Here is a 27,864-nt window from a genome sequence, read left to right on the forward strand (position 1 = left end):
AAGTCTCCATACAGATGACTCAGGGACAATTGTGTAAAGTCTCTTTATCAGGCTTCTGTAAAAAAGCACCACTGTTCCTAATGTTCTGTATTACCTCACTCTGGCACATTAGCACCAAATCTCTAGCTGTCCTGCAATGGTTGTAGTTACACTACACAAAAGTTCTGATAAACCAACAAGCATCTAATACCAAGTTATAACCATCTGACACAAAGTACTGCATATTTCCTTTTTGCTCACTGCTGCAATTAAAGTTTTTCTAAAAAGGACATAAAAATGCTGTTATACTGATTCATAACATGGTACCTGGTATTCTAAGTACTGATAATGTAAGTTAAAATAAATGCTAATAAAATCAAATTACATCTGCCAATCTCTGTTCTTCCTCTGGAACAAACCCACTAAAGCTTGATCTCTTTTTCAAGATTTCAAATACTTCACTCATTCTTTCTCCACTCCCTTTAAAACAATCATCTTCATTGAGCCACACTTTTTGTGCAGTGACTAAATTATAAGAAATTCTCCCCCTCACAAATATCTGTGATCCCTGCTTCAAAAACATGCCTGTTATTTTGTGCTTTCTCTTTCGGCTATTCCTTGAAAGTTTACAAGAGAACAAGTTACCCACAGCTCAGAAAGAGATGTAAATGAGAAACTCCACATAATCAGAGTGAAATGCCCCCCCTTATCAGGATCTGTGACAATTCAGAAATTATCCTATTTATTTAAATTGCCAAAGAACATAGTTATTTTGAGCTCAGACTTGTGTAGGCAGCAACAAAATTAAGACAATTACATTGAGTTTCTTCTATATATAGTAAGAAACTCTCAAATATTCTGCAAAGATATCCAAACCTACTAAGGCAAGTAGAAATTCAAGTGCATACTTCACTGGCATCCTTTTTATGTTTTCAGCAGTTTTTATGGTTTCAGCTTTAGTGAAGCACTTTTGTCTTTTATTTTTAAATCAAAATGTTCACTTTCTTGATTTGGCAGAAAAGAAGTAACACCTTAAGACTACTTCAACATTCACAATAGTGATATATCACTAGCAAACTGTTAAGCATTATATTAACCTTTCCGAAATACAATAAATTGTAATTTAGAGATATGCTGGCTGTGTCAGAACTGACTTCTAGGCTCTTCAAACTGGGCAAGGAGGCCAAAGAAACATTTCCAGACATGTAAGAGCAGAAATGCATATTCCTGAAAATTCTCCCACCTATTATCTCACATGCCAAGATGATTATTCTTGGAAAACAGCATGCTATAAGATACAGCGCTGGTGAAGCTGCACCCCAAATCCCATATTCAGTTTTGAGCCCCTCTCTACAAGAAAGACATTGAGGCACTGGAGCATGTCCAGAGAAGGGCAACAGAGCTGGGGAAGGATCTGGAGCACAAATCTGATGAGGAATATCTGAGGGAGCTGGGGTTGTTTAGCCTGGGGAAAAGGAGCTCAGGGGAGACCTTATAACCCTCTACAACTCCCTGAAAGGAGACTGGACTGAGGTAGGAGTTGGTCTTTTCTCCCAGCTAACAAGTGATAGGACAAAAAGGAAACGGCCTCAAGTTGTGCCAGGGAAGTTTTATACTGGACAGTAGAAAAATTTTTTTTCCCTGAATGGGTTGCCAAGCATTGGAAAAGGCTTCCCAGGGAAGCAGTTGAGCTACTGTCCCTGGAGGTTAGTTAAAAGATCTGTAGATGTAGCACTCAGCAACATGGTTTAGTGGTGGGCTTGGAAGTGCTGGGTTAAGGTTGGAATCAGTCATTTTAGAGGTCTTATCCAACCTTAAGGATTCTATTTTTGTCTCTTTGAGAACTCTAATTTCTGTATTTCATTATGTATTCTTCAGTTACAGAGGGAATTTAAATCATAATTTCATTTTACTGTAATCAACTTCAGGTTTTAAATTTTGTAAACCAACTAAACCAGTAGACTATTTGTATGAAGTATCTAATACATCAGAAATATAAATATATTTTGAAGAAGTCTGGAATAACAAAAAGGACCAGGAAATGCCCTTTTGGTAAAACTGAATGATAACCTCCACATAAAATACATTCTGTAAACAGTATGCCTTAACATTCTTTATATTTGTAATTTTACTGATTAACAGGGTTTTATAAACAAGTTAAACAGGTCAAAAAGACAACTTTTAATATTTCAAGTTTCATTCTGTTATTCAAGTAAAACTATGTACAGCCTTTTTTTTTTCCTTCTTTACTGTCTTTGCTTATTGTTTGGTTCTTTTAAAGGGATTTATTAAACTATTTCCCTCACCATTAAAAACTAATGTAATTTCTAATTTCATATTCTTAATACCTACCTCTATTAGCTGTTTTACATGCCTTCTTATTTAATTTCTTTGGCAAACATAAGGAAATTAGGCCTTTAAGTGAGCCTGCAAAGAAAAAGCAGTCCTAGTACACATTAAAATATTTTCAAGTATGCAGCCCTCAGGGACTTGACCATTACCTGGGATATCCCAGCACAGTACAGAAAAGCTGGACTTCTAAAGGAAGAGATTTGCAGGACTAAATTTTAGCAGGTTTGTAACTGCAGAGAAACAGTTCCCCACACCCTTTGCTCAGCACACTGCCAGCTCTGGAAGCTCTGGTGCTGTACCTCCGGCCAGTCATCGTCACCCTGCACCGCATTTCCACTTTTCTGACATAATTATTTGTGGGACTGAGCAGCCACCTGAATCCAGGATTCAGCCATATTAAAAACACACAAAAAGCCCACTTTTTACTTTATCTTATAATAATCCACAATATGGTGAGACTCTAGACCTAACATCAGGACATAAAGCAAAGGCGTCAGAGAGCAAGAATAAGGGCTTAGACTGCAACTGAAGGCAAGCAGAACCCCTTATTATGGGCTAAGTGTAGCCTCAAAAATCCTTTCTACAGCCTCTTTTAAAAATAGCTATAAAATTTAGAATCCATTTGATGATCCCACAGAAATAAATACTGAAACAATTTTTAAGCCATAACTAGAGAAGCAGATGTGCATTATCCAGTGAACCTGAGTCAGGAGCCAAGTCTGTGAATTGTATAGGGCCAGGCACTTTTGTGGTGTTACCACAGCAGATGAATTTATAAAAGAGAAATCATAAAAAAATCATTTAAACACAGCATCAGATAATTAAGAAAAAGCACCAATTAAGAGTTCCTCAGACATCTACAAGAGATCTTCCCAGGCAAGGGCTAGCTGAAAGTATCAAAAAGCAGTGGGAATCTCTTTACCATAGGATTTAGTGTACTTCAATAGTGAGCAGGATTCCTAAACATATCTAAATACCTGAAAGGGGAAATTGTTCACCAGATTAAACATAGTTTAGTCTTAATAGTAAATAAGCACAAAATACTTTTAAAAGCTTTTCAGTTCTGCTCTTTTTGAAATTTATAGTGTTCTCCTATAAAGACCGTTTTATTTCTTTATCTGAGACATTTTAAAGTGCTATGTGATACATTTTAACTGCAAAGCACTGCAACTTATCTTGGAAATGATGGATATATATTTCTAGTTTAAAAACATCAGTAGTTCTGCTACAAAAACTAGATCATGAGAGAACATATCAAATGCAGCGAAGTTAAATGTACACGGCTCTTTTCAATCTTCAACTAATGGATCTTCATTTAACTCCCTTATGACTTCCCAGGGCTTGCAAATGAGTGAATCAAATTATTTTATTGAATATGACTGTAAATTATTTCAGTTCACAGTACAGAAATGTATTTGCAAATTATAGAGATGTGTTTGCATATATTTGGATATCCTTAGTTACCCAAATTATTACAGAACTAGGTAGCTGAAATACAAAGAGCTAAAAGGCAAACATTAATATGAGTGAAACAGTTTCAAAGTCTGGTTTTGTCGTACAGCAGTATCTACAGTATTCCTGCTGTAAACAGACATCTAATACAATCTGATACTACAAAAGCCAAAAATAATTCAATGGAATGGTCTACAAGTATAAATACATCTACAAACCAACTATACCTTCAGGGTGTTCAACCTCCACAGAAATGTCATTCTGCATTTTTGCAATTGCATTAATATACTCCACTTTTCCTCCAAGGTATTTCTACTGAGCAAAGGAAAACATCCTTTCCACTTTAAAAAATTATACCAGTGTCCTTGTGTATGCAATTTCATTCAATAGTTACACCCTCCAAGCTCTCCTACCATCTGTAGTCTAAAAATAAAATGTATCAGAAGTATCCTGTATATTTTCTTCTGATGTAAAAGTGGTGTATAGAGAAAATGTGTCACAAAATATTGTGCGTGTATGGGGAGGTTAATCTGAGTAAGAATTGATAAAACATAAATTAAAGCTACTAAGGTAGTCAACTTGGAATAGTCCTAAACACAAAACATCCTACTTGCTTATTTCTAAAACCACTGAAAGAGCAAAACCTGCCTTTTAGCAGTAATTACATATGATAGTAGAACACTCAGATTTATTCCAACAATAATACCTGCCCCACATAATTGTTTATTAACAAGTTACATTGCGATATTTATAGAAATACATAAACATTTAGGGGTGTATACACATATATACACACATATAAAACATAGTCAAAACATCTAAATATGTTTTTCTATCTTATAAGGATACAAGCAAATAAGGTCAGTGGGAACAAGTTCTTTTTTTTGGACAAATGTCAGATGTTACTTTAAGAAATGGTGCTGGTGGATTGCAATGCAAATCATAGTATTTTTCCATCTTTTAAAATAGATTTTGCAGCCCAGGAATAAATACCATTATACATTTTCATAGTAAGGGCTACCCTCCTAGAATGGTTGGACATATATTTCCATATAGCCACTCTTATTAACACAATTAGAATTACACAGATCTGTCTACATGGGAAATTCTGACATACTTAAATACATTAACATAAGAAGGCCTTTCAAAATACACTGAAGTATGGAAAAATGAATTAAAACACTACTCATAGAATCATAAAATAGTTAAGTTTGGAAGAGAACTTAAAAATCATCATTCCAATGCCCCTGTTCACTGCTGGCAGTGAACCTTTCACTAGACCATGTTACTCAGAGCCCCATCCAGTCTTGAACACCTCCAGGGATGGGAAGTTCACAATCTCTCTGGGCAACTTGTTCCAGTGCCTCACCCCATCTCACCCCATCTTATAGTAAGGAATGTCTTCCTAATATCTAATTTAAACCTAGCTTCCTCCTGCTTAAGGCTATTGCCTCTTGTCATATCACATGTCCTTGTAAAAAGTCCCTTCTCACCAGCTTTCATGCAGGCCCCTTTAGGGACTGGAAGGCTTAAATTTAAGACACTAATGTTTTTTATAATATGCACAACTACCAATTCCTTGAGCCACAGATTTTTCAAATATTACAACAAAATAATATCCCTTACAAGTCATTATCCATTGAGGAGAAAGTTCTTTAAATTGAATAAACACTACTTTTGCAACATATTTTTATCTTGGTCTCTTGTTTACAAGCCCCTGCACTGTTTGTTCATTGCATTTGTGCCACTGGTATAATCAGAAAAGACAAAGTCCCTGAAGTATTTCTCATAGCAATTAAAAAAAGTCTCAAGATTCTCAGCAGTTCTAAAATGGCAGCGATACACTTTGAAACAACATTCATGAATGGGATTATATTCACAGTAAATATTAAGTTCCAGTGCCTGGGGAGGGAATGTGTAATGGGAATAATTGCTGCATTTGCCCATATTCTTCTCAGCCTAAAACTGTTGTGCTGCAGCATTCCCAAAGCTCCAGCTGCATTTTGCCTCAAGACAGATCACTTGAACATGACAGACTCCCAAAATTAGTTTCTAGATCATCTTTTATCCGATGGATATAAAGAGACATTCAAAATCTTAATAATTTTTTCTTGACTGCAAAAGACAAATATTAGATTCCGTGCCTGTTTTTTGTCAGATGTCCTACTGAAAACACATCACTTCTTAACTTAAATATGTAAATAAAACAAAATCTTTCAAACCTCATGTTTATCCAAGGGAAACTTTAAGCTACTTCAGAGGCTTCTAATGCTCCCACCTCTTTCTCTAATCAGTAAATGTTTGAAAAAACCACAGATGTAAAATGATGATTAGGCTGACTTTCTGGTCCCCTTTAAATTAATTATTTGAAGACACAGAAAATTACACAAATTAACAGAATTCCGTAAGTATTCTAGAACAGAAGCACAAATATAATTACTTCAATTTTGTCCCATACAAATAACTAGGAGTGGAATCTTACCTTGATCAAATGGTTTACCCGGACTCCATGTACGAAAATAATCATCCTGGAGAGGGAGAAACAACAGAAATTTAGTAAAACATAAGGAGTACACGAAAAGCTCACAGTATCATAAAAAAGAGAAGAAGCATACCAACCTCTACTTCCTAGAAAACGCAAGCAGCAAAATAAAATAAAAAAGGAGAGAAAAAGATTACAGTTATCATAATGGGACAAATTATTTACACAGAATAAAACAGTGTAATTCAGAGGCCAATCGCATCACTTCATAAAGTAAAAATGCTATTCAAAAATGTTACATACTAGCATTTAAAATAGAAAATGTCTTACAGTACTCACAAAGGTAATGTTTCTAACACTGTTTTTAAAATGTTACAATAGTTCTCCTGTACTTTGATTTCTAAGGTATTGAAAAACTTAATTACATTTTCAATGCATAATTTTTCAAAAGTAAAACTTCAAAGTCATCATCAATAAAATAGAGCTATTTTAAAGAATATGTGAATTTTAGGAAAGCAATTTGCTCTGCAGTTTTAAGTGCATTAGCAAGATCTTTCATTAAGTCAGTCTAATTAGCTCTATTTTCTACAAATCATCTTCATAAACATAAAATATCTTCCTAATTATGTCATCAGCTGTATTAGGCTTCAATTCCACGAAGGAAAAACTTGAATTAAATAAATTGCTTTCAAGATTATGAGAAATTTGGTAATAAATTATGAATTCATAGCCAAGACAACAGATTGATCTGCACATCTCAGATAACAGGTGGCACAAAAAATGCCTGGAATTATTTATTATTATGTCTTAATCTAACTAACTGTTCTCTAGAAAAAAATATTTAAAAGATTGTAGCAAACATTTTAAAGTCTGCATAAATTAAACTTAACAAAATGCAGTGGGTGCACTGTCAAATCCAGCAGTTCATCCCTCTTGCTAAAAGATCACTTTAAAGAAACCTCACTTTATAAAAAATTTAACTATGGAGAAAATGTGAATCTCATATAGTTGTGAAAGCCACACAGTCAGAAGTTAAAAATGATCAAGCCCCATATACGTCTCTGCAGGTACAGAACACTCATTGGGTTTTTACCCCAAAAGAAAAGAGGAAAAAAAAGTGGTTGCAGCCTAAACCGTATTTGACTGATTATGTTTTACTAGTAAAAATGTTATGAAAATGTGTGCTTTGAAAGAGAAAGAAAGAAGTGAGCAGAATCTGGAAGTGCAAAATAGAACCATATTTCTATACCAATACTTACCAGTTCCTTTACTCTGGTGCTGCATAGATTAACAATCTATTAACAAGTGTATGTTATTTGCCTTTTTAATTACTATATTTTTAAAGTAATAAAATACACACAGGCATATATTTTTTTCTTAATCACATGAGAAATAAGCAGAAATTACAATTATGACAGCATTTTTCAAATATTCTTCCTAATAGTCACTATGATGTTATTTCTACAGTCTTGTTCTGAACAGGTTTGAACCAGCTGTAATGCAATGCTGTTCCATGAATCACGCCAGAGTGGCAAAACTTAAAATTATTGAAAAAACATCAAGTGGTAGATCCTCTTTCCATTTCTACTACATCAACAATGTTCATCCACAATGAACCTGTGCAGAAAACAGGGTTGTTATTATTAAAATGATGAAAAATTAAAATATCTAGAACATAAAGCTACTAGAACAAAAGAGAAGTCATCCTGAGTGTGACAAAAATCCCTCCCAAGGCAAAGCATCCTGCATTTTGCTTAAGGAAGACTATACAAGTGGGGCTTGTATAAATTACATGTTCTCAAGTTGGCCTCAAGCCATTCAGAAAATAAATCAATTCTTGTTCATCTCTATACAGCAGACAACTTCACAGATCCCAAATATATCATCCCTCAGGCATTGTTAGAAGTCTTGCTGACTTCCTTCTGTCTACAAAGCAACTCCATACCTTTCTTGTTACCCTCCTCTGAATCTCTTCCAAGTCAGTTTTCCTGGTAACTAGAATTGTGCAGAGCATTCAAGATGAAGCAGCATTATGGATCTATACACAACACAACACTATTTTGTTCTGTATTCTTCTCCCCAATATGCCTACCTCTCTATTGTCTTTGTAGGTTATGTCCGTGATTTTGTTTTTATTAATTGTACTATGATTTGAATGGATTACAGTTGGCATGGAATTTTCTATCTTAAATCCAAAATATAAATACCCATAAACCATATATACTTATTTTGATTTTCCTAAAGAATTATTTTTTCCAATCAGCTGTTATTTAAATAAAATCTACTGTTGGATATATTAAACAAAATGCCTATGTGCCTCTACAAACAATTTAAATTGTTAATTGTCAGATTAAGTAAAGAAATGGCTTCAATAAATTATAGCATCACAATTTTACAAATATTCCTAAAGCTGTTTAACCTTCTGCAGAAGAACCTGGCTTCCTGTTACATTCAGACCTTTCCTGATCTTCAGTCAGTAAGTTTGACTATAATAATGTTCAATATCCTCTGCAGAATGTAATCAAGATCATTATATAATTTTCATTTTAGTATAAAAACAGAATGAAGGAATACAGAGTTTACAGTGAAGGCTGGGTAGCATCACAGCATCTCTAGGTAAAGCACCCTTTAACAATCTATAAAAGCAAAAGGCAATGTCTCAGGATCTCAGGACAGTCTTCCAAATTTCTTCAGGGGCTTCCCTGCCTTTGTCCTGAGCATGCTAAAGGGAAAGTTGTAAATGTACACAGAATAAAGCCACAGATTTGAAACAGTAATCATACCACTTTTTCAACACTTTCCAGCCAAAAGTATTCATACATTTTAAACAGAAAATTCATTCTTACTGCTCTACTTGGAACTGTGAAATGTCAGTATTTCTTTCAAGTGTCTCTTTGAAAGACACGAAGCACTTCTAATAGCCATGGATGATGGATTTCAACGAGTTTAATATCCATGCCTTAAAATTATGCATGTTTAAGCATTACACTCATTCAGGGTCATAGTGATGAAGTGTTTCTAAGAACTTAAGCTCATGCTACAATTATTTATGCATTTTGAGACTGATTTTTTTTTTCCTGGAAAGGTCTTACTATAAAAAGAAATCATCAATGTCATCTGAAAATCTGACAACCCAACCAAAGGAATCAAAACAGCAGCTTAATCAGAAAAGACACTAAAAAATAGAAAAAAATATACTCTGCCTTGAACACTTTTATTGCTTTTTTTTGGACTTCAATATTCTTCTATATGTATTCTCTCATTCTTAAAAAGGAGTTATGTAATAAGTTTTAGAAAATACATATTTAAGTATGGTAAAAGAGAAAACAGCTCAACGGAAAATAAAACCAAACAACAAAAATCCTAACCTACACATGACAATGTAGTTATGCAGTGGAAGTTTTCATTTTTCAATAGACATAGAACCTATGATCCTATTACTTTTCTTTCCTCTGTAGCATACTTGTTGCATTATTTAAGTGATCTCTCCTCTAAAATTTTTTCTGCAGATGCTGGCATCACTTGAACAGAAATCTGTATTCTAAAGAACATAGTAATACATGGTAGATAGGATGACTGACTCAGAGAAGAGCAGGTGTCCAAGGGCAAGGAAGGAACAAGTACCTTCAGACCAAGGCTGACCTGAAAAACTGGATAAAGAAAACTCAGCCCTTGTTTTGTATGCAACATTTTAGCTCTATTACGGCCTATACAATAAAAACTAATATATTAAAATCAAAGCTGATTTTTAACAGAGAATCCACTAAAATTGAAGCAGTTTTCTGAACTTATATTTTATTGAAATAGAATTTCACTGCTGCAACACAGGGATATTGTTATTTATGTTGATGTTGATATATTTATATTGATGATGAGTTACAAACTATCAGTTTTAGAAGTCTAATAGGCAACTGCTCAATGTCAGGCTTCATTTATAGTAATTTTTCAAGAAGCAATACTTCTAACATTTACCAAAGCAGGAAAGACAAGATTTCCTGAACATTACTGAACAGCAAACTTAATTTTGCCCAAACAAAATTCCACTCAGATTTTATATGACTTATCATAATGCAAAAAATACATTTTACTGCTGGCCTCCCTATTCCTACAGAGGGGTCGGTTTGTTTTCAACAAAGAAGAGCTACATACTTTAATATGTAGAGGGACATGGAATTGCATCTGACAATTTCAGAAGCAGAAGCTTTTCTGGCTGCACATGCTCCCTAAAAACTTAAAACCTACAGTATTAAATTTAGATTTTTTTCCTCACTGACATTAGCTGTTTTCCTATTGAGTATTTCACTCTTTTTAATTTCAAGGAGTTCCTAATGGGCTTACTATTCCAATTCTTCTATCCGCATCTCAAGTACACACATCTGCTTCTCATCCAACACGAAAGCTCTTTACCTCTTTTAGGCTAGGTCTTTGCAATTTGGTAGCTGTGCTATTTTCAGACTCCAGCAAGCCAACTCAGTTGAGCCTGCTGTCCCACATCGCAGCTCTCCCCTTGCCTAAGCTCACTTCTGCAGCAAACTTGAGCTCATCAAGTATCTCCCCTTTACGTCTTAGCACCAGACCAATAGCAGAGCATTCGACTCATCTGCCCCAAATCTCCCCAGTGACTCTGTAACATATATTTGTATCCTAACTCTCGGTGAAAGAGCTGGGGTACGGTTGTCATCTGATAACTCTGCACCAACCTCTTTCCAGTGCAGGAAAAAGCAAGCATGGAATGTGTGCAGAAATTTTTTTTCCACTTGTATTTTGCCCCAGGACCTTCAGTCTAACGTCAGGGAGACTGTCATTATCCTACGAAGCCTTAAATTGCTGGTCATGTGGAGAACTGTACATGAATAAAAGGATGAGACAACAACAAAGCTGCCATCATACAGGAGATCTTCCAGTACTAAATACTGTAGTTTCCTCAAATAAATGAGGGCCACAGACAGCACACACAGAATAACTAAGATACACACATCTACCCCAAAACATAAACCATAACTGAGGAAGCATAAGTTGCACCAGGAACATAAATTATGCTTATGTACTGGAAAATTCCTCAACCTGAAACCTGAGCCAATCTGGAATTCTCATCCAGGATGCAGACACGCTGTTCAGCAGCATGTGGATACTCACTTCCCTATCAGACGCTGGTTTTCATCTCTGCTGACCTGCACAGACATTTGATCTATCATAAGCCATGTGAGCACTCTGCTGTACAAATGTAGAGTGCTAGTTTCACCCATTAAATGCAGAATAGTGCACACATGAGAATAAGGCAGATATCACACCCCCCAGCACCATATTCACTATCACAGCATCTTGCATCTCTCAGAACATCTGTGAAGGCAGGAAGCCAGGATGGACCATGTGCTTCTTAGCACATTTTTTACTAATTGTCCCAGATGCATTCAATAGGTTGCTTGATCTGTCAGACCTTATGTGATGTCATATAGCTACAGGTCTGCAGTAGAACTAGGAACAGAACTAGTTCCAGGAGGGCAGGGACTGTTGTAGCTAGCACATTTTTTGGCTCGATACCTCCTTCTCAACAGGATCTCCCTCTTCTCACCAGCTGAAATACCTGTTATGTGTCCCATGAAGCCATATTTAAGAACTGCACAGAGCAAGACCCCTTCTTTAGTGAATCAAGGTTTCAAAAAAAATTTTTTTTTAAAATTCACATTTATTACACTTATGAAATTAGAAGAAAACAAGTCCAGAAGATATTTACAGGATAGCAAAACAGTGACTTCTGCCAGCTTTGACTCCAGATTAAGTCTCCCATGAGAAACATAACTAGTTTAGCCAAAACCACCACAAGGAGTTCAGTGCACAAAGTACTCAGATACAGGTAAAGGTAGTGGCCCTTCACATCAATACTTCTGAGAATCAAGAAGTCAAGATAACATTCAGTTTAGTAACTCAAAGAACCAACATGAGAAAAACTCCAAAATGAGGACTGTTCCTCTGGCAAAGACCTAAACACCTGCGAGCAAGATAGAGCCTTGCTGCAAAACTCTTTTTCTACTTGTCTGGCACCCAGCCTCCATGAGCAGGGTGCAGGACTGAGAGGTGAAAGGACACTGGTTTGCTGTTCAGTGCCAGCTCCAGGGAGGCTGATGTCAGCTTCCTCCGCGGCTCCAGCTCCTGGGCCATGCCACCCCTGAGGCCTGCATTCATGGGGCTGGCAAAGCACTATTAGAATCAATAGCTGCTTCCAGTGACTCTGGCACTCAGCTCCCCACATCTAATGTTTACCCTGCTCCCTTCCGTTGCCTCATGCTTCTAGTACGACTGATGAAGCTGGGCTAGGAGCCACCACTTTTCTGTCTCTGTTGCACAGCTCCCATTCAGTAAGATTTCTGTGGATGCTGTCTATTTGGTACTAGCAGCGTTACTAACATCAAGTTTGAATAGCACAGTATTGCCAAGAAATACCAAATGCTCACTAAAGCACATATTCAGAAATACAGAGAAAATACTGAAAAACATTTTGAAAAGGAAGGAATTAATACCAAAGCACAAATACTATAAGCTTCTAAATCCCAGTAAAATTTGAAAAAATGTTTCTTTAGAAGTTCATCTCGTATTTCTCATCATCAATAAAAGAAATAATGAACCATCTTTTCACTACAAGTACAAAAAGTTCTGGTCATGCTCTTCCTATTATGCTTTCAAAATTCAACTTGTGAGGAAGCCCTTAAAATACATTTGCTAGACAATAGGAGAAAAAAAAAAGAAAATAGATGACATATGTAAGGTAAAAGACTATCATGGGACTTTCATATGCCTGTTCAGGTATTTCATACACCAATTGCTGTTCCACTTCCTCAGGTACCACTTCACTAATGCACCAGCCCAAGGCAAAAAGGGCAAAAATTACTCCCTGATTTCTGCATACAATGCTACAGCACAGCCAAGTGTGGCAGAACAGTAACAGACTACGCAGGGAGCTCATATTGCATCTGTGGGGCTTGAAAGAGAGTAACAACATGATTGAGAGGTTATGGTTTGTGTCTACAAAAAAAATGGTGAACTGTATAAAGGGGATCTCTGGAAACTGGCATAAACAGCTAACATCTTAAAAAATAAAAGCTAAGAAAGAAATACTCCATGCAGAAACCCACCAAGGGTACTTGAACAGCCTGAGAGCCTTGTACAATGAAGTAACAGTTTTGTGCACAAGGCGAGAATGGTGGGTGTAATGCACCTTCTGTGTCAAATGCTGCACTACTCCACAAATGACAGGAGCTCATGGAACTTGTCTTTTCAAACTCTTCTCTCCCCCTCTCTCCACCCGCCTTCTTTTGTATAATGCAGCTATAAAAACTGTTGCATCATACTCAGCACAGAAATCCTGTAAGATGTGAAGGACACACAGAGGGCACAAGGACAGTAACAAGTCTAGGTTTTAAAGGTCAACCAAATGCCTAAGAAAGGATTTGAAAAGGCATTGGCTATTATGCAGCTTTTGGAAAACACTTTTTTAAACATACCTGACCACAGCAAGAGGAGAAAAAAAAGCACTACTCATCAATTTTCATTCAGGAAGGTGAAAAATTTTGTTTTTTTAGCATGTCAGGGATAAAAACCTGGAATAGTTACAAAACAGACGCTATACTTTTGTTGACACTGCTTTTGTTTGCTTGTTTGTTTTTCAGCCTGGAGAAAATTAATTACAAAGATAATCATGAGATCTACCATATCATGCCAGTTGCATGGACAGAATTTTGGTATGCTTCTCCCACCAGAGGAGAAAAAAAAAGTCTCTCACACTAAGGCTCGGAACACTGTTCTAGTCTACCTCTCACTGCCATGGAGACAAAGAACACCCTAGTGTGAAAACAGTCCAAAATGGAAGAAATTAAGGAATACAAAATATTATGAGAGAGGAATTACAGTGTTATTGTCATTACAAAGCAAATAAGAACAGAAAATGGGATGGAAGGAAAACCATACGTTTAAAACAAGTTTGCAACTTAACAGAGGGAAACAGTTAAAAGTACTGGGCTCAGTTCAAGACAGCTACACAGATATTAAGAAGATAATTAGGATCTACAATTAAGCAATTTAAATAAGATGTCACGCAGTTTAATGTCAATAATAGAACAAGTATACAGACAAGAGAAAATAAGGTTGGTAAGAAAAAAGAACTATGTTCTAAGTAACTCAGTCATCCCTTTTGATTTGTAAGATACAAAGAAATTCCCACACTTCTTGCCAACATTAGAAAAGTACAAATTTAACAAACTTAAGAACAAGACAGAAAAAGCACATACAGATTTCAGGGTGATAGGTGATTTAGTACAGTAATATTAGTATATCATATGATTTGGGAAAATACATATTTCAGCAAGCAATATATGGCTGAATTGGGTTTCATCACTAGATACATTTGGAAAAGATCAGCTATCTCACTGAAAAGAAATAGTTACTCTACAGATGAAAGGAATTTCACTGGCATATCTTAGTCAGTTTGTTTAAACAAAACCAAGTCAGGGTTCGTTTCTTAGAGAAATATTTGTAAGCCAAATGTCCCATGTGCTTAAGAAGAAATTTAGGCTTTCATTTATCTCCTTAAGATATGTACTTCACACCTACAACTTCTTTTCAAAAACATGCCAGCTTTTGTAACAAAAATCCAGTAAGGTTTGTGCTCATTCAACCTATATTTAAAGTGAAATTTAGGTCTAAAATTCACAATATCATTATATTACTTACCTATTCTGAACTTTGCCTAATCAGATGTTTTCTTTCCAAGAAAAGTTATATTTATAATAGTGGAGATTAATATAACACTACAATATTTCTCAGACAAATCAACAGAGGCTGCTGTCTCAAAAAGCTTTCTAATGTTCCAATTTTTCTAACGCTAGTTCTAGCACGTCCGCCATTTCCTCATCCCTAAAGAAACACCTGTCTTGTGACATTTTTCATTATTGTAGCTGCAAATATTAAATAGTAAAAATATTGACAACACTGCACATTCCAATTATTTCCTCCCTTACCAAAACCTATGCTAAGTTAAGGCAAGAGAGTTGCAACAGTTTCAAATAAAATGTATGATGGTGATACCAGGTAGATAAACAAGACAAGAAGTTTAGGCTGAATCCTACTGACAGTGGAGTTTAAGAATCCCAAATAAAAGTAAACTAATTTTAAAGAAATCACACATATTTTGTTTCCTAACTCCACCCATAATGCCTGTGTTAGGAGAGTTAAGGTTGTTTCGATATACTAACCATGTGTGGTGAAAAAACAATTTAAGAAATTCCCACATGAAGTAAATACTACCTAAGATACTTTGTATCGCAACTCATTAACATGTATTAAAACTATTTCATTAAATATTAACTTTCATAAAATACCAAGAAAATCAGGATATGTTACAGAGAAACATGAAAGAGTCAAAACACCCTACTTACTGTGCGTCTACAGAAACCCTAAAATAGCTGAGAAAGAGTGGCCACCCTCTGTCTTTCAAACTGCATCTGTAGGTTTACTAACAGCAGGGGTAGCAGCAGCAAAAAGGCTCAGACCAGTTCAGCTTCCCCTATTAATACTCCCAGATATAGCAAGAAATCTGTGTGTGTGAAACATTTGCTGTGCCCTCCAGATCCTTCACTTTTCAGAGCAGATGATCTAGCCCTAGTTTTAGTCCAAACGTTTGGGAATGGTCCTAAAGAAGTTTCTCTAAGTCAGCTCCTACAGTGCTCTTCTCTTAGGCATGCAAATGTACCAGACATCATCTGCTTATTTACAGACATCTTAGCTCAGCAAGCGAGGAAAAGAAAATGGGGGTCGTCTCTTTTTTTCCTGAATATATATAGAGATACTACCCTTAACATCATCCTTAACATCTTTATGGAGCAGACATGACAATATGTACAGAACCACATGTTGGTACCATGTGGTTTTTATGACTGTTTTTAATCACTAAATGTTATCTGTCAAATCTGCTGCATCAGAATAGTCTTCCTCAGGGAATATACTGAAGAATGGTTCTCCTCCAAAATGGCTATCTTCCACGGTTTCTAAAGAAAATAAAGCCATTAGTCATTCTTGTTAAGAGCAAAGACTGGCTTCATTCTCATTGTGAATAACAGCAGCTATTCAGACAAGAACAATTCTATATGCAGACCCTAAAGCAGTAACTTTTCCTAATTAATCTTAAAGAATAAATAAAAGTGTTCAAAGGATCAGTAAGGGAATCTACAGAATTTTAAGCACAAATGGAAGTTTAGAAATACCAGCATTGTTCTTTTAATAAATTCACACAGAATAATGAACAAGTATATCACCAAGTGTTGAATTTCTTGAAGGAATTATTCTTACATGCAACCTAAATTTAACTCAAAGTAATTGACCCATTTCTTGTAGATCTTAGTGACTGCATTATTCTGAAATATGTTTTCATATGCACTACACTATGAAGTTCCTGCTTTACAGGAAAAACTCCAATCAACTTCGGCATGTGGTGCTGTAAGATGCTCCACAATGCATCCCTTATAGAAGAGCAAAACGAGGATCAAGAAGCAGCCCATTCCTAAATGGTTTCCAGAACATTGGTATAGATCCTCTGGTAACAGACATCCTGAACGTGAAACAGGACAGGACAGGACAAAGTTCTACAGTAAGAAATGTCAGCAAAGAGCAAGCAGAAGAAAATTAAGTCTCATTACATGTGTTGGGAACTGATGAAGGAAAAACAACCCTAAATTTAAGACAAGAAACTTTTGAAAGAAAAAAGTCTATTGGCTGGCAACCCTGCTGCAGTCTTTAGCATCTTACAATGTGCACTAATGGACTCTATCATAGTCTCCAAATTTCATTTACTAATCACCTACTTTACCTTTAGTCATTATCTTTTGAATTTTTCCTTGAAATTTTTCACTGTCTTTTCTTTAAAAATTACATTTTACTTATTTCAGCCTTTAGGGCTTCTCCAGATCTCAAAGACATCAGCACAAATATTTTCAGACCAGGTACATGTTTGCATATTAACTCCCTTTCACCGATTCTACTAGGGGACTCAGTTTACACACATGAAAATTAAAAAGCTATGCTTATCACAATGCTTGGTTCTTAACTGCAAACTGCCAATGCCAAATTTCTGTGAACTACTACAATAAAATTCCACAACCAAGACAAACGATTCTTTAACAGTCAAAGAAATTAGATCACACTGCTTTCACAACCTTACTGCACCCCTAGCACCATCCTCCTTTCCCATCTACAAGAGCATTCTGTTATCACAGTCCCTCAGGTCTTATATCAGGTTATTATGGCCTTTAATCTCAAACCTAGCAGATTTGGACCTTGCCAGGATGACTGACAGAGGATAATCCCACTGGCTGCAGGAAACCCTGCTGATGCTTCAGTACATGACACACCAAGTCCACGCTGAACTGAGAGCAGGGGTGTATCAGAAAGGACTATGCTGTTAGAAGCATTTTTACTTCAGAGGGACTAAACACTGAAGACTTGACTATTTTCCTTTGGCTAAATTCGTGGCAGCTATAATTACAACTGACACAACTCCACACACGTGCACGCACACGCACACATACCCGCTGAAAAGGAAGATTAGCCTTTTTGGTATCCAATTAGGAAATTGCATTCTGCATTCTTGAGATTTCCCTGTGCTTCAGGAACAGTGAGAGTCTTCAATTTGCCTTAAAATAGAATTATATTGCTGAGCACTAAAAATCTGCTGTATCCTGCCCCAGAATGAGATTAATTCCAGTGTTGCCAAATGCTAATCATTTGTACAGCATACAGTGCAATTTATTTTGGGATCTTTCCAAATAGAAGGCAATTTGTGAACTTTAGCCTCTTCCTAATCTTTTTTTCCCTCTTAGTTTCTGAGTTAAGCCCTGATGCAGTGCTCTATACTATGGATGAGAAAACACAGAACTCTCTACTCCTTCTCACAAAAAACCATTGTCTTTTCTGTTCAGAAATTTTCTGTAGTACTTTAATGAGACTTATCTTTGTTAAAAGCCTAAACTGAGCAAAAATGATGAAAGACCAAATTAAATGTTCTTTTTATAGTACCTCTAAACCCCAGTCTATATTCCTGTAAGAATCTCCATAGCGTTATGCTGTCAAAAAAAAATTCTGTTGAAAATCACCTCACCTCATTTTTCATTTTACTATATCAAGTTTCTAAACCTAGATTTCACGAACATTTCCCCACAGACTTTATCCAAAATCCACATAGGCCCATTAAGGCTTTTCCAAATATTTTTCTCACCTTGGCATCAGGCTTCACCATTATTTTAACCACTACAAGGGAAAAAAAAAAAAAAGAAAAGTCATACTTAAAGTATGCAGGAAAGGAGACTTTGACATAGAACTAATTATAACAATTTGCTGAACATATCCAGCCTACCTGTACTTGCATTTTTCATACTATCATAAACTCTAACACAAAAAATAATTATTGATCTTTTAATAGCTGGAAGAGGGTGCAATTACTTGCCACTACTTTTTGTTTAACACAGAGGATCTCTATTCAAAGCTTACTTCATGAGGAAATACCAAGTAGCATAACCTGTCTTATTAAAAGACTGACATTAAATAATACTTCTATCACTAATTAAACACATTCTCTTATTTCCATATTACAGTGATGTCACCAGAGAAATGAAGTATTTTTCTAAACTAGGTTGATTAAATATGGCAAATAAAATTCAGAAAGGTACTCTACGTCTCTGCCAGTAGACACCCTGCCCAAGTCAAGCTTGGCACAGAGACGACCGATCTAGTAGAGAACAGCTGAGACTTCCCATTTCCAAATAGGGAAATGAGATTACAAAGAAAACATCATGGATAACTACTCTGTTAATTTAATTCCATATTGATTCTGAAAGAAGTACACTACATAAGTGGAAGGAGAATCAGACTTTCTGTCTGCATGTCCTCTTTGCCTGACATTTCCTTGAAATGTTGGCATTAATATTTGATTCCAATTTGTCATGTAAAAAGCAAAGGTTTTGCAGCTATCAAGTACACTGAAAGAACACAACAAGTAAAACCAGAAAGACTTTGGTAGTAAAAGCAGCTATAGTTGTAGAGAATGATGGCTGAATGCAGCAGATACAGTGCTAATGACCATTCAGAAAATCACGACCTACCACAAAACTAATCTCTAAAATACTGCACGTATCATTGCCTTTCTCTGTCATGTAAGTTTTGCAATAAAAAAGTTACACACCAAGACCAGGGATCAAATCCTCAGTGCCTTTACTGTGTGTTTACCTACAAACTCTATATGTCAAGTTGTCTTAGCTACAAGCAGCAGCAGAATGTCATGGCTGTCAATGCGCTAGTTACAAAAGGAAAATAAAGCAACATACCAAATCTTTGCAGTGAATTCAGCACTAACAAGAACTACAGCTAACATTTAAGACTAGATGCCAACTCCCTTCTTCAGTCTATGGAAATGTTCAGTAATAACACCCTTTATATATGAATTGCAACTATAGCTGAAGACTATCCTTTATTATTTCTAATGGCCTATATGTGCCACCTTCCTTCAGCTGAAAAGAAAAACGGCCTGAAAGGGCACTTGAGTACAGTCACATTTCAGTTTGTTTCCTCTCAGTGATACTTTAGAGACAGATTGAGTTCCCATCCTCAACTAGTCGCATTTTGTCAGGATCAGCTGTAGTTTGCTTTGGTGATAGAAGCAAAAAAAGGAAAATGTTTTCCAGGTCAACAGCTACGACCTACTGCATTGTAACAACAATCTTCCCTATTAAATAATTGAGAGAACCTGTCTGCTTTGGACTGTGAGGTCAGTTGGGATCTGAATCCTTATGCCAAGCCTCTGCATTCAGAGTCCAGTTTTCTCTGTGGACCTTGAAATACTGTAGGAAAATCATGGTGCCTTTGAACAAATTTAGTTTTGTCCTAAATCCTCTACTAGAGCATCTCTCTTAGATTTTAGGAGAGATGCTCCAACAACACTGGTAGGTCCAAAAGTGGATAACACTGCACCAGCCTCACTGGCCTGAGACTGTGTTTTCCTCCAGCACCCCCCTCTTGTCACTATGAAGTGAAATTTAAACCAATTTAAAAAATAAAAATAGTTGCCTCAGCAGCATCAGTACTAAAACATTTAAAAGGCTCAGAGGAATAATATGTCTCAGAATTTCTCAGCAGAGCAGCTTAAATAAAACCCAACTGATAAAAGAAAGGTGGTAGAATTAGTCTACTCTTTGCTATTATGATGAACACAGAAACAGATGTATTTACTCTCATGAGACGGGGAAACTACTACCCCAAAACCACTGTGCACACAGATAAAGGGAGACAGTAAGACAACCACAACAGAAAAGGAAACTACTTTTGTAAGATATAAAAATTTGTCTATCCTCCATTCTATATTCTTTTTAACTAGACTAGAAAGCAACTTTCCCAGTCTGGTAGCAGCACTTAGCAACAATTCAGAAATTTATAAACCAGTGCATATATCTATGTGTTTGTGGTAAGGTACACATAAATACACATAATTTTTCTAAATCATATTCCACAATTTAACTTCGGTAATTATGTATCATTTGTGTTACAGCTAAAAAGAAAATTACTTATTTATTGTATCCTTCTCCCTCAAGTATTTCCTGTACCCTGCTGATTAAATAAGCTAGGAAATAATGAATAGTTGCACATTCTGAGTAAGGAAAGAAGCGAACATCTTGTAAACTTCCTCAACAGAACACTACCAGATCTAATACTTAAAGCTTGCAATTTACACCCACAAATTACACAAAATATTATCACAAACTGTTTAGGGAACAAGGTTTCTTTGTATTTCTTAAGTACAGTAAAGTCTCTTATTTAATATTAATTTTCCATATAATCATAAAATAAATCTAGGTTGTAAACAACCTCTAGAGATCATCTCTTCTTACCCACTGCTTAAAGCATGTCCAATTACAAAAGGCTGCACCGAGTCACGCCCAATCAAACTTTGAGTATCTCTAGGAATAGAGATTCCAACTCCAGGTCTAGGCAACCTATTCCACTGTTTGTCTACTCTCACAAGAAATTGATTTTATTTCACTTAATTAGGGTTTCCATGTTGTAATATGTCCTTTACCTCTAATCCCATCCCTGCCTATCAATAAGGAGAAAAGCCTGGGCTCTACCTTCTCTAAACTACCACAAAGGACAGTTGAAAATAGCAACAAAATCTGTCTTAGTCTGCACTGTTTAAGATTATTTTCTCATCATCCTCTCATGCAAACACTTTTCAAGGACACTCCAAACATTTTTTGAGAGACAATAGGCAAAATCAAGTAAGTCCATGCTTTCTTATTCTAATGCACTGGACATTCAGTATTACAACTGATTTCCAAGTTTGGGATTAAAACAAATACAAAAAAAAACCCCAAAAAACAAAACAAACAAACAAAAAAAACCCAACCACAGATCTATTTTCTGCCTGTCAAGCCCTAGAATATAGTCAAGTCAGCTCTTCTTCTACAGCATAGATTGAATACTGGAGCTGAGCCTATGAATACCCTGCCAATTTCCGAGTTGTTACAGTGTATTAGCATCGACAAGCCTTATATTCAGCCACACGAAACATTTTAAAAGAAGTTTACAGCACAACAGTTCTAGTACAGTATTTAATGTTTGATGTTTTGTATGACAGCTGACATGCTTAGATAATAACAAAATGACCTATAAAAGTACAGAGGCACAACAAATATGTCTGTAGTGACAGGACAAGGGTTAATGGTTTTAAACTGGTAAGAACACAAATACAGACTAGATATAAGGAAAGATTTTTTTTCAGTGAGGGTAGTGAGACACTGGAACAGGTTGCCCAGAGAGGTGGCAGATGCCCTGTCTCTGAAAACATTCAAAGCCAGGTTGGATGGGACTCTGAGCAACCTGGTCTAGTTGCCCTGCTTATGGCAGGGAGGTTAGACTGAAGACCTCTAAAAGGTCTCTTTCAACCCAAACCATTCTACGAGTCTATGAAATACACTGAAACCTTTCTTTAGCGTAAGAACTACATACTACTATATAATATACCATACTTAAGTATGATAATACTTAATCGAAAGAGCAAACCTAAGAGGAGAACTGTTCTATGCTGCTAACCATATCTTTATTTCAAATCTCTATACAATACATGGCAAGGTCTTGATTGCCTTTTATGATGAAATCTATTCAGTAAAGAAAAGCATGTATATCTCCATGTTCTTTCTGGCTTGACAGCACTGCTTGCAGCTATGTCAGGATCAATGGCTGCACCCATTTGCAAACTTCGACTCTCTTGTCACCTTCCAGATCCCAATTCTGTGCATCCCCTAAAAGTGGCAAGGAACATATTTGAACTTAACTGTAATATCCTGTTGAAGCGACTCCCATATTGCTAAAACTCCTTTGGCTTTTTACCCCAAGTCCCATTATACTAAGTCACCTTTAAGTTTTCAGATGACAACACAGAGAATGAGAGACTGGACCCTGCTTTCTTTGCTTTACAGTGAACGAGGAGGAAGAAACAATATTGCCCTTTCAATTCAGATGCGTTCTGCATACAGATTTACTGTCTGAATAGCTTTGGCTGATATTAAGGAATTTATTATCTCAAAGCTAAAGTTCAGTTCCAGATTTTAAAGTAGGTACTGGGGCAAAGTGCTTTTAATACCTGTCCTCCCACTACACGTATCATTAGCTTCACTGCAGCTTTCTTACTTATACAGAAATATTAAGACTACTCCTGGAATATTTACAGACATCTGAATGTGGACAAGCACTTTTCACAGAGTTCTCACACATAGAAGTCAAATACAGAAGAATTCTACTGTGTATTATTGCTATAATACAAGAAACTAATCTTCACTAAAGCACTGAAGTACTTACATATAAAAATGTGTTGCTGTTTACATGAAAAGCAACACATTTTTGGAATAAAATATCAGTTTTATAATGGTATGCTTTGTTTTGGTGTTCACTAGGAAGCAGAGACTGTGTCTAAAGTGGCCAGTGAAAATTACTGATTTGCTAAACATTTTGATGGCTTACCACGTACATGGACACAAATGTAAGAAATTGCTCTTATCTACCTGCTTATAAGATATCAAGCCAGTTACCTTCCAGAAGTCTACCGAAAACACATAAATCCTGTTTCAGAATTATGTACCAAAGTCTGTACACATATTCATTACACTTACACAAATAAGCTTTTCTTTCAAACTGTTTACTTAATTCACAGTAAAATACGACAGATTAGACAGTTTTGTTATGAGGTACACAGATACACACACGTATGAGCAACACTCGTAACAGGAACACACGCCTCTACGTAGATCATGCTATGCTTTATTTTTTAAAGAACCTGCATTTTAGCTTGTAAACATTATATTTAACTACAAAATACCTTTTCCTGAAAAATTGAGGAATATGAAAATGAAGCAGAATAAACAAGTTAAGGTGCCCACTTAAGCAACTGCTCACATTAAAGTACTAAACACAGAAACCGAATTGTCGCAAGAAGTACACAGACCGTGAAGAAACAGAATATTCATGTCTACAAGAAGGAAACACTGGACAGAATCCAAATGCCTATATTCTTACTCTTTACAAACAAAAACAATTTAGGAAAATACCTAACAACTTTTAAGAGTTGGGTCATTTATTTTTTAATATGTGTGTGTATACATGTAGCACATGCACGGCTGTCACTTGAGTTGCAAAAGAATTCTACCAAAAAGCTATGCTCGTAACTGGGACTAATCAAAATGCCTTAAAAAGCATAACAGAACAGAAAAACCCCAACCAACCAAAAAAAAAGAAAAAAAAGACACACTCAAAAACTACCAAACCCCCAAACACAGAAGACATTAAAGAGTTTATCAACAGCCTACTTTAAGACGTAAACTTGAAAACAATGATTAACAGCTTCATCTGTTAATTCACAGAACTATCAGCATCCGCATTTTACAGGATGAGCGAAAGAGAAGTTCAAGCTGGCATGAACAGCTGAACACTTTTAATTTCACCCATGCTTCAAAGCAGGGTCAACCAGAGCAGGTTGCTAAGGGCCACATTCAGTTGGGATTTTAATTCTTTAACTCACTATGACAGCTTGCATGAAAGAAACTTTATTGAAACTTTATATGTAGTCTCCGCAGTTTATTCTGCAGCAAAACATAAGAGATTAAGCAGTTGACTGATATTTTAAAGTAGAATCAGGTTTAAAAACTTAAACTGATTAATGGTATGCTCACTCTGAGGGATATGCAACCTTTCTCTGAGTTTCACACACAGAAACCCCATGTGGGACCTCCCTTGAAAAAGTCTTTGAATAAGAGTAGTCAGGCTTCTAAGTGCAACATTCTCTTCAGGTATTCTCTTCAGTGTATGCTCCATTAGACATGACAATGCTACAGTATTGATCCATCACTTCTATTTCATTAAATATTTAATAGCTGCTTTTGTGCAGAAAATTTACGTTTAATAACTTTTTTTTTATGTTACACTCACAATATTATTACTTTCTTCAAGTTAGAAAGCTTGAAAATTAAAAAATAAACACAGAAACAAGAGATTACATTTCAGTACACATGATTTGAAATACAAACTAACTTCACCTTCCTTTTTTTTGCTGTAGTTCTGTGCCCTCACTACCAATTCTGGCCTTTGAAACATGATTGAAACACAAGTATAATGACTCGTAAGTCCTTTGCCCTTGAAGTCAAGCACAGTTCACAGAAAATCCCTTCCACTTAATGGGTGCAAGATATGAGCATGCAGGTACAAGGCTGTATCATAATGTGCATCAACAACAGCACCACTAAAGCCATCAGGCTGAAAGTTTAAGTATAATTTCTGAAAGCTTGATTTCATAACTTTCATATTCTAAGGATCAGCCTTATATCTGTAAATCAGACTGGCAGTATTAAGGAACCTGGGTTTTTTCCAGAGCTTGGTAATGAAATTACTTGGCCTATGCAACACAGAACATTAGGGTAACTAAATACTGCTTTTTTTTCTGGCCTTAAATTTATCAATCAAGAGTCTTTGCTTCCTTGAACATTCTCTGTGGGTCTACTTACCATATTTCAGGAACAGTATATGGAAAATTGGAGACCATCAAGTTAAAAAAAAAGTTGACATTATTAGAAATACCTGACAAAGCAAAATACGGACAGATGTTCCAAAGTCACCAGTTGCCTATATTCACTGCAAAGAACTGAGGCCAAAAGTACTAGCAGAGTTAGGCATATCTCTGGGTGAAAATACTCAGTTACATTAAACAGGATTTTAAAAATTCAGCAGTATCAATCCTTGTATTCCAAGTAGTCAAACTTACATTGCTAAGGGTGCTACTAATGCAGAGCTCACTGTAAAACCCCTTTACCTATCATGCCCAGTTCCTGCCGTATTAGCCAGCCATATCCTCGCTTAATACATAGACTTTTTTGTTCAGTTTCAATAGAAAAGGATGACTTATTTGCTGTATTTCTTTTATGTCAATATACCATTTATTACATGGAAGAAGACATCCTGTTTTGACACCTAAAAGCTCCTTACTTCTGATAGCTTTTTTATTCATCAGCTTTTTCCTAACCCTAGACACTTCAACGGTACTTTCAACATGTTACTGCTACCTACATCTTCCTAATTTTCAGTACTCATTTTTGTTTATTTTTTTTTTCAAACCTAAGGCACTTTATAAACAACATGGATGGCACTATGCAATTTCAGAAAAAAATACGACTTTATAAACATGATGCTGCTTATTCACACAGTGCTGTAGGGGCATTATCTTTGCTTGTACCATAAAAACGCATACTTAAAACTGCACTGATGTGACTCAGACCTGCTTTGTTCCTGCTTTACCAGAGAAGGATCAGAATAAATCAACAGTAATACTTCTACAGTTAGACTTGATGATCTTAAGGATCTTTTCCAACCTTTTCCTATCCCTGATTCTAAAAAAGCCATTGAACAGTCTTAAATACTCCATACCTACACCACCTCCAATATAAGGAGGTAACTTTAAGCAACAGCTCTTACATACACCACGACACAGATATGAATCAACATAACAAAATAATACAAGATTTGCAGCCTATTATTTCCACAAAATCCTCCAAGAGCATTTGAGAAAGAAAGGAGAAATTATGGCCACATATGGCCCAAGCTCATTCTAACTATAGGGAACAAAGCAAATGAAAAGGGAAAAAAAAAAGTAATTTTAAAAATGGTATCACTGAAATGATTCCAAAACAAAGCAGTTTTACACTTCACGTGCTCAGTTCCTTTTGCCAGCACCTTCTCTTCTGTCAGTTCAGCTTACTGTCAATCTGAAAGTTTCAAGCATCTTAGGGCTTAGGTGAAATTTTCTTTATTTTGTACAGAATGTGAATGCTTTGACTGACAAAGCCAATTACTCATTCTGTTACTGCATGTATTTCAAACAAGTATACCACAAAGAAATTAATTTTTTAGGCAACTTACATAATTTATGCCAAGTACCAGTCCTTCCATCCTTCTGCAATGAGCTTCAAAGCTCATTGTTCAGGCTGAGTTTTTGACAGTGCACAACATAACCTAGAAGACAGTTTCTCCAGGTTATTTCTGTTTTGGTCTTTCTTTAATTTCTTGTAAAATAAGTAACAGCAATAGAATTTTAAAGGCACCACTGCCTGCCTTTCCAAAATGCAGTATCCACTCTGTGCCCATATCTTACCAGAAAAGAAAAAGATAATCATTAACAGAAACTAGGAAAAATAAATACCACAAAAACAAAGTTTAAAAACTCACTTAGTGAAGTCAAAAAATAATCACATGTCAAGCCCTACTTGTGCCATATTATGAAATTCTTGAAAGCTACTGAGATCTCAACGATAAGGACAAAGCAATGTGCAATCACAGAACAAGTCCTCCTTATCTATACCAGTCACCAGCTGGCAGTTTTGTCAGCAGTTCCTCAAAGAAAAGTGTTGCAGCAGTGATATTCCATACTTATGACTCCAGCCTATCTCAATTAATAAAACCTACCACAACAGTTCTATTCACAGAATGTACAGTGATAAATATGAGAGACAGGAACTAGTCAGAACAGGGCTGATAAATCCCAGTTCATTAATGGAAGTGCTAGTTGTGCTTACTGATCTGCAGGTCTTTTTTTAAACAAAAATAGGAGAACCAGAATGAGTGGAAGTGGAGACAATAAAAGGTAAAGGAAAAATCATGAGAGGTCTGGCTTTTTCTTAGTTTTGTTTCTATTTTTTTGTTGACGTGGCTTTTGATTTTCAATTGCCATCTTGATTTTCAGCCAGTAGCAAGGAAAATTACATAATTAACTAGACAAAATTTGCACTGGAAACAAATCATGTTTCCACAGACCATGACTGTTATCATAAAATAACAGTTTTAGCAATACACTTTAAAAATGTGTCTTGATACCACCACCTGTTTTTCAGAGTTCTTTTGGATCACTAGTATTGGCTTTGGATGTAGATTAAATAAAAAAATTCGCTCAGCATGTATGTTTGCTAGGACTAGCATAAGCTACGGAAAATAAATTTTTCGGTTTCCTTGTGACCCTAGGTGTCCCTCCTGTG

The 27,864-nt window shown here is 36.0% G+C and overlaps 1 protein-coding gene across 5 annotated transcripts in view; it reads right to left on the minus strand.

Annotated features, from left to right (window-relative positions):
* SPOCK3 (SPARC (osteonectin), cwcv and kazal like domains proteoglycan 3) overlaps window positions 1-27,864 on the minus strand; it is a 171,697-nt gene that overhangs the window by 103,166 nt on the left and 40,667 nt on the right. The window contains exons 3-5 of one of the 5 annotated variants that reach the window (XM_042014901.1): window positions 6,403-6,411; window positions 6,266-6,311; window positions 2,332-2,406 (exon numbers count right to left, since the gene is read on the minus strand). The exons of 1 other annotated variant lie outside the window; for it this stretch is intronic. In XM_042014901.1, the coding sequence (XP_041870835.1) occupies window positions 2,332-2,406; window positions 6,266-6,311; window positions 6,403-6,411 (130 nt within the window). Of the gene's footprint in view, window positions 1-2,331; window positions 2,407-6,265; window positions 6,312-6,402; window positions 6,412-27,864 lie in introns of those variants that run through there. 3 more of the 5 variants (XM_042014900.1, XM_042014902.1, XM_042014899.1) reach the window with 3 other exon arrangements.

Source organism: Corvus kubaryi, unplaced genomic scaffold (genome assembly GCF_017639235.1).
Source record: "Corvus kubaryi isolate FWS band 111438036 unplaced genomic scaffold, C.kubaryi_AGA036_p1.0 split3-131, whole genome shotgun sequence".
Lineage (NCBI taxonomy): Eukaryota > Metazoa > Chordata > Aves > Passeriformes > Corvidae > Corvus > Corvus kubaryi.